This window comes from Eptatretus burgeri, chromosome 7, assembly GCF_056783735.1.
Source record: "Eptatretus burgeri isolate ZD-2024b chromosome 7, Ebu_testis_v1, whole genome shotgun sequence".
Lineage (NCBI taxonomy): Eukaryota > Metazoa > Chordata > Myxini > Myxiniformes > Myxinidae > Eptatretus > Eptatretus burgeri.
Window position 1 is genome coordinate 19,286,036 of NC_140967.1, and position 6,969 is coordinate 19,293,004.

Here is a 6,969-nt window from a genome sequence, read left to right on the forward strand (position 1 = left end):
TGAGCCTGAACAGATCAGACAGCATGGGTCTCTTGTAACAAAGCTATGTCAACACCATTGACCTCTACCAGCTGTTTAATTTGGATCTTGCGGAGCGGACTCCCACCACCATTAACATTTATCGTTCCAATCTTGAAACTGGCCATGATGAAAATAATAGCTTCGAAGAATAAGATCAGAAGTGGGATAATTGATTAGAATCCCTTTTCGCCTTGCCAATCAGTTTTTTAAGCGGTGACAGTGCATCTGGTGGAAACCGAATAGGTCAGGCTTACGTACGGTAGCCTGAGCACACTCAAGGAAGGGCGGTAGATCTGGAAAGTATTCCGTCAGGTTTATATTGCGTTTCCTGTATGTATTTTGTAAGAAGAGTCTTATTTGTTCAGGGGGGGGGGGTAGGACCTTGACTGTTCAGCTTCTCCGCAGTTTCCATCTGACTGTTCCTGTTTGCTTCCTCCAGGTCAGATTCGTCAGAGTCGGTTTTAGTTTCCGAGTCACACAAGTTTGTACCGTCCTGCATATCGATACTGTGGTCAGTATTGACACACGGATCTGTACTGGTTACCACGTATATGTGCTCTTCCATTGTGGGAACATCTATGGGTGAAGTAATGGAAATAATCGGGGGATTTGATGAAACGGAAACACCATCAGCGGATGCAGAGATCTTGCCTCCCTCGACCGTAACGGTGTTATCGACCTCCAACGGCGGAGGTATACAGTACTTTGGGGGTCTCTCGTAAAACATCCATTTTAACATTTCCTGCGTTTGCAGCTTCACCACGTGATGGACTGGAAGCAGTAACAGGGTTAACATTTGTTTCACTATTTCCTGCTGACAAGGATTCAGGGTTAACATCTACCAAAGTAACGGCAGGTTCATCAATAGTGGTCTGTGTATCAAAATCAATGGACTTTCCAATAGGAGAGTTTTTAATGAGTGAAACAGTTTTGTTTACTTCGATAACAGGTAAAGCGGTCTCTGTCAGGGAAACGTCGATGTTCTCACCGGCAAGTAGGGTAAACTTGTTGGTCGTAGGTGAAATGAGAGCGAGAGAAGAACCTTCAGAGTTTAGGCTTTATTCCATTTGATTGGAGCCGCTTCTGCGGGCACACCGGGGAATACAGGTTCAGCTAGGAGTACATAAGCAGTAACGTATACATGTGCGATTAATCATTGCAGACTAAATCCGCGTAAACACGGAGTTCGATATAATCTCCATTCTCACCAGTCAATGAGCACCTTCAGTCAACGAGCATCAAGTGAACAGCCGATGTAAATGGCAATGCCCCGGGGACAATCACCCCGTGCCGCGGAGACCTCCCCTTATACGCGAGACGCACAACATGTGATCCCGCGTCATGTCCCTCAATTCACCTCAATTCACCACATTCTCCCCACCTTTAAAATGCAACTAGGGGCCCATCTTACACACCATGATTGCTTTAGCACTATAGGAGTATACATTTCAAGCAACGCGGACTAATAGGTCTACAGAAGCATACATGCCAAGCAGTGATTATTTTGAGTTGTAGGAGCATGGAAATGAGCATCGATATATGATATAATGAGCATATAGGAGCATGAGCAGCGAGAATGCCGATAATCCCCTTTACAGATTGAGTCGTCGAGGGGCCTTATTCGTCGACCTCTCCGGGAGTAAATGGCAGTTTCACTTGAGGGAGACTCCCGATCCTCTTGGTGAGCCTCGACTTGTGCCGGGGATGACTCCTCGATCGCTCTCGGGTGGAACGCGGCAGCCCCGTCGCCCGGTGGAGTTCCTGGGGGGGGAACACCTGGGGAGGGGATGTCAGAAGGAGGAGTGCCAGAAGGTGGTGTACCTGCGGGAGGAGTACCTGAGGGAGCCAGATGGCGAACCGACACAGTGGTCTCCCTGCCATCCGGGAGCCTGACATGAGCATACTCTGGATTAGTATCGATGAGTTCGACCCCCTCCACCAGGGGTTCATACTTGCTTTGTCGTACCGGGCGTTTCATGAACACTGTTCCGGGATGGGTCAGCCAGTTGGGCACCGTTTGACCGTCAACATAACGTCGCTGGTGAGTAAACATTCGTTCGTGAGGAGTTGCATTGGTGGACGTGCAGAGCAAAGAGCGTATGGAATTCAGAGCGTCGGGAAGAGTAACCTCCCACCGCTCGGGGCCCAGTCCTCTCGATTTCAGCGCCAGAGTTACGGCTTTCCAAATAACTCCATTATACCGTTCCACCTGCCCGTTACCCTGTGGGTTGTAACCCGTCGTTCGACTAGTTGCTATGCCGAGCTCTAGTAGGAATTGTTTTAGCCCGGCCGACATGAAACACGGCCCTCTGTCTGAATGTGTGTACGAAGGTTTCCCAAACATAGCGAAGAGGTCAGAGAGACATCTCACGACAGTGCCCGAGGTCATATCCGAGCACGGAAATGCGAAAGGGAACCTTGAATATTCATCAACAACGGTGAATATGTATCTGTTGTCTGTCTCGGTCGGCAGGGGCCCTTTGAAGTCGATGTTTAGTCTCTCGAAGGGGGAAGTGGCCTTGATCAGTCTGCCAGATGCCGCGCCATAAAATCTGGGTTTTAGTTCAGCACAAACAGGGCATGAAGCATTCATTTGTTTAATATCTTCAACAGAATAGGGAAGATTTTGTCTGCGCACGAAATGTGCCATTCTGGTTACCCCTGGGTGGCAGAGAGACACGTGTAGTTCTTGCAAAGCCTGACTGATTGTTGCCGAACTGTAGACCCGAGAGAAGGTATCTGCAGCAGGGTTTTCCTTCCCGGGCCGGTAAACAATGTCGTAACTGTAGCAAGCTAGGTCTATCCGCCATCTCATAATTTTTTCATTCTTAATTTTCCCGTTATTTTTCCCATCAAACATGAATGCCACGGATCGTTGGTCCGTAACGAGCGTGAAGTGGTTTCCCAGTAAATAATGTCTCCATTTCCGCAGCGCTTCAACGATGGCGTACGCTTCCTTCTCTATCGCTGAGTGTCTCTGCTCGCTTCCAGAGAGAGTTCTCGAGAAGAACGCGACGGGTCTCCCAGACTGATTAAGTGTAGCAGCTATGGCGTGATCTGAAGCGTCGGTTTCCACCACAAAGGGCACCGAGCTATCGATCGATAAAACCACGGACTTACTGATATCATCCTTGAGGTTGTGGAAAGCTCTTACAACAGCGGCATCTGGTGGGAAGTTCTTGCAATGCACTAGGGGATGTATTTTCTCGGAGTATTGCGAAATCCATCTTGCATAGTAAGCGAACATGCCGATCACCCGGCGCATTGCCTGCAGGTCCTGAGGTGGGGGTAGCTCACGAAGTGGGCGCAATCGTTCAGGATCAGGCTTAATTGTGCCGTCGGCTATTGTGTAGCCGAGAAGGTCAATTGACCTTGCCGAGAATACGCATTTCTCGTAGTTGAGAGTCAGATTATATTTTCTAGCAATGCTCAAGAATCTGTCCAGATTCCTATCATGTTCCCCCTGATCCCTACCGCACACTGTGACATTGTCCACGTAAACAAAAGTGTCTTTGAGGTTTTCATCTGAGATGATGTCGTCCATAACCCGTTGGAAGCAAGCTACTCCATTCGTGACACCGAAAGGTATTCTCCTGAATTGATAGAGGCGCCTCCCTGCCTGGAATGCGGTGTAAGGTTTGTCTTCCTCTCGGATGGGAATTCGATGATAGGCGCTTCGCAAGTCGATGGTGCTGAATACCTTATAATTGGCCACGCGTTCGACCATCTCGTCTATTCGCGGCAGGGGGTAGGCATCGAGTTGGGTAAAGCGATTGACCGTTTGGGAATAATCGACAACCATTCGTTTCTTATGGTTCTGACTGCTGGTTACTAACACCTGTGCGTGCCATGGCGAATCGCTCGGTTCTATAATTCCTTCTTCCAGTAATCGCTTGATTTCTGAGGTGATGAAATTCATGTCAGCAGTGGTATATCACCGCGATTTAATCGCTATCGGTTTGCAGACCGGCGACAAGTTAGCGAACAGCTGGGGGGACGTCACCTCCGCGGTGGTCAACGCATTTAAAATTAGACGAGGCTTGCTTCCTCCAAAGGGTATTTCGACGCTCGTGTGCTGCTTGAGGACATTATGACCCAGAATTACGTCTGCGCACAAATCACGAAGCACCAGTACCCTTACATCCCGATGCGTGTACCCTTTTACGTCCAATTCAACATTGCAGTACCCTCGTACGCGGGATTGTAGTGAGGTGGCGGCCATGCATACCGTATTGTCAGTCGGGTGGATTATCCATTTCCTGCCTTTCACTAGCGAGCTGTTGACGAAACTTTCAGAGCTACCGGTATCAATCAGTGCCTCAGCCATATGCCCGTTAATTCGTACGTTGATGATAGCCTTGGATAGATTCCCCGGGGAGGCTGCAGTTAATTTATTTTGCGAGTAGAGAGCCGCAGAAGTGGGTTTATTTCTCCTTAGAGTAGATTTACATACCCTGGCATAATGCCCTTTCTTGTCGCAATTCATGCATGTGGCATCTCTGGCGGGACATTTTTGACGAGGGTGCCTTTTGTACCCACAAAAGAAGCATTTACCAACCGGAGCAGTTGCTGAGGAGTTTGACGTGGCCTGGGTATCCGGCTCCTCGGGTGTTTCTCCATCCCCTATGTCTGGCTGTGTCTGTGCCAGTGGGGTTCCTTGGGTTCCCATCGTAGCAGCGTTCATTAGCAGCATCGGTGTCCCAAATGACTCAGATTGCTGCTGAGCCATATCCATCACTCGTGCCTGATCGACTACCTTGTCAAGAGTGGGTTGCGCTTTCTCTAGTAAGCGTTGCCGTATGTGGGCTGATCTGAGTCCTTGGATGAATGCCTCCCGTGTGGCTTCCTTTCGGTGTTCCTCGGCGCTTACGGCCCGGAAGCTGCAGTCTTTTCCCAGCTGATTCAGAGCTTGCAGGAACTGATCGATTGTCTCCCCGGCTGCTTGCTTGCGTGTGTTGAGAAGATGTCGTATGTATACCTCGTTCTTGGGCTTCACGTAGAGCGCTTGCAGCACGTCGATCGCTGCTTCGTAAGTGTCGCACTCCGAGAAGAGCCTGTACACGCTGGGCGAGACATGATTCACGAGAGCGGCAAATTTGTCAGCTCCCTCCTCGATGATGGTCAGATAGTGTGAGAAGGAACAGAACCAATGCGACCATTTCATTTCTGCGTCAGTCGCGTTTGGGTCTGCGTTGAACCTCTCTGGTTTGTAGATCTTGTCCATCGTTGGTTGAGAGAGCCGAGAAAACCAAATGGAATAAATTGAAATGAGAGCGAGAGAAGAACCTTCAGAGTTTAGGCTTTATTCCATTTGATTGGAGCCGCTTCTGCGGGCACACCGGGGAATACAGGTTCAGCTAGGAGTACATAAGCAGTAACGTATACATGTGCGATTAATCATTGCAGAATAAATCCGCGTAAGCACGGAGTTCGATATAATCTCCATTCTCACCAGTCAATGAGCACCTTCAGTCAACGAGCATCAAGTGAACAGCCGATGTAAATGGCAATGCCCCGGGGACAATCACCCCGTGCCGCGGAGACCTCCCCTTATACGCGAGACGCACAACATGTGATCCCGCGTCATGTCCCTCAATTCACCTCAATTCACCACAGAAGGTACCGGGGTCCGGGTCCATTCCAGGTCCATTCTGGGTAGGCCTTGTAGAGTGACGTCAGTCACAACTGCGGGAACATTACCAACAGATTCCTCATTTGTAAAAGCTGCCTTCCTCTGGGTGAAACGACCATCAGGTAAAGTCTTCCTCTTCGTTGATGAAACGATGGTGAAACCATCCCAAACATTCGTTTTGCTGTTTAGACTATCGGACTGAGCGGACTAGGAGGCCTGGGCTTTCTTACCGGACGGGATTCGCTTCCTTCACTGTCGAGGAAGAAGAAGAAGAAGAAGAAGAAGAAGAAGAAGAAGAAGAAGAATAAGAATAAGAATAAGAATAAGAATAAGAATAAGAATAAGAATAAGAATAAGAATAAGAATAAGAAGAAGAAGACGTATCCTAGTTGAGGTTTGTTTCATCGTTTGACGAAGTCGCCTTTGGGCAAGATCGTTTCAAGTGTCCGAAATTACCACATTCGAAACATTTCAGGGTGTCAGTGGTTACGTAGGCTTGGTAATCATGATTATCAATTTTGAGTTTTAAAAAAATGTTCAAAGTTCTTTCAGCGTTAGAGGGAGGAAGGACCACATAAGCTTGTCGCCGAAAAGACATCACATGCTTCGTCCGATCGTCCTGGCTACGTAATAGTCCAGGAGTGTGAAGTCAAATTTGAGTCAAACCCAGAACAAATTTATAACAAGCTGAAACTTTCAGGATATGTTCAGAAAACTGTCAGGAATAACATACTAAAAGTCCCCAAGAATGCCCCTTGGGGCTTTTGAGAAATTCAAGATGGCGTCCAAGATGGCCGCCTGCTTGAGATTTTCTCATATTTCAAGCTGAAATCATCATAGAATTAAAAATAATGGGTCAAAATATAGTTTTTAAGTTACAAAGAATCAATTTCTATGGCTATTTTTAAGATAGAATCAACTTATTACATATTTAATATGGCTGACATGCACAATACAATGTTTTCTTTTCAGAGCAGGAGATGGAGTCGTGCATCATTTGTAAGGACTTATGCATCAAGGATTTTGTGCAAGCCCAAAGGAAGGACAACTCTAGGAGCTGCAAGCCTTGAGAGACAGGATAGTCTTCATGAACTTCTACAGATACAGGAGTCACTGACACTTCACATTGCATGTAGAAAAGCCAACACCCGGGAATCATCCATCAGATCTGAGACGAGAAAGTCTGAGAAATCAGCGGCAGATGAGGAATTTGAACAACCCACTCTGCGGTCCAGAACTCCTTTGTTTGACATCACTACACACTGCCTTTTCTGCTCTGAAGTACTGATTACTAGCAGCAGACTTGAAAACAAACG

The 6,969-nt window shown here is 47.8% G+C and overlaps 1 protein-coding gene across 1 annotated transcript; it reads right to left on the reverse strand.

The window, feature by feature from the left end:
* Nucleotides 1–1,134: 1,134 nt before the first annotated feature.
* Nucleotides 1,135–5,868, reverse strand: LOC147022775 (uncharacterized). Its single transcript, XM_085887576.1, has 2 exons — nt 4,580–5,868; nt 1,135–1,797 (listed from the first exon to the last, which is right to left on the reverse strand). The coding sequence occupies exons 1-2, from the start codon at nt 5,243–5,245 to the stop codon at nt 1,639–1,641; spliced, it is 825 nt and encodes a 274-aa protein (XP_085743702.1). The 5' UTR covers nt 5,246–5,868; the 3' UTR covers nt 1,135–1,638.
* Between the last annotated feature and the right edge of the window lie 1,101 nt (nt 5,869–6,969).

Excerpts from the sequence above, each read along its gene's own strand:
- LOC147022775 (XM_085887576.1), bottom strand. The coding sequence starts at position 5,245 with ATGGACAAGATCTACAAACCAGAGAGGTTCAACGCAGACCCAAACGCG. Across the intron at positions 1,798-4,579 it reads ACTCCTCAGCAACTGCTCCG|GTGTTCCCCCCCCAGGAACT; the intron begins GTTGGTAAATGC and ends TCCCCTCCCCAG.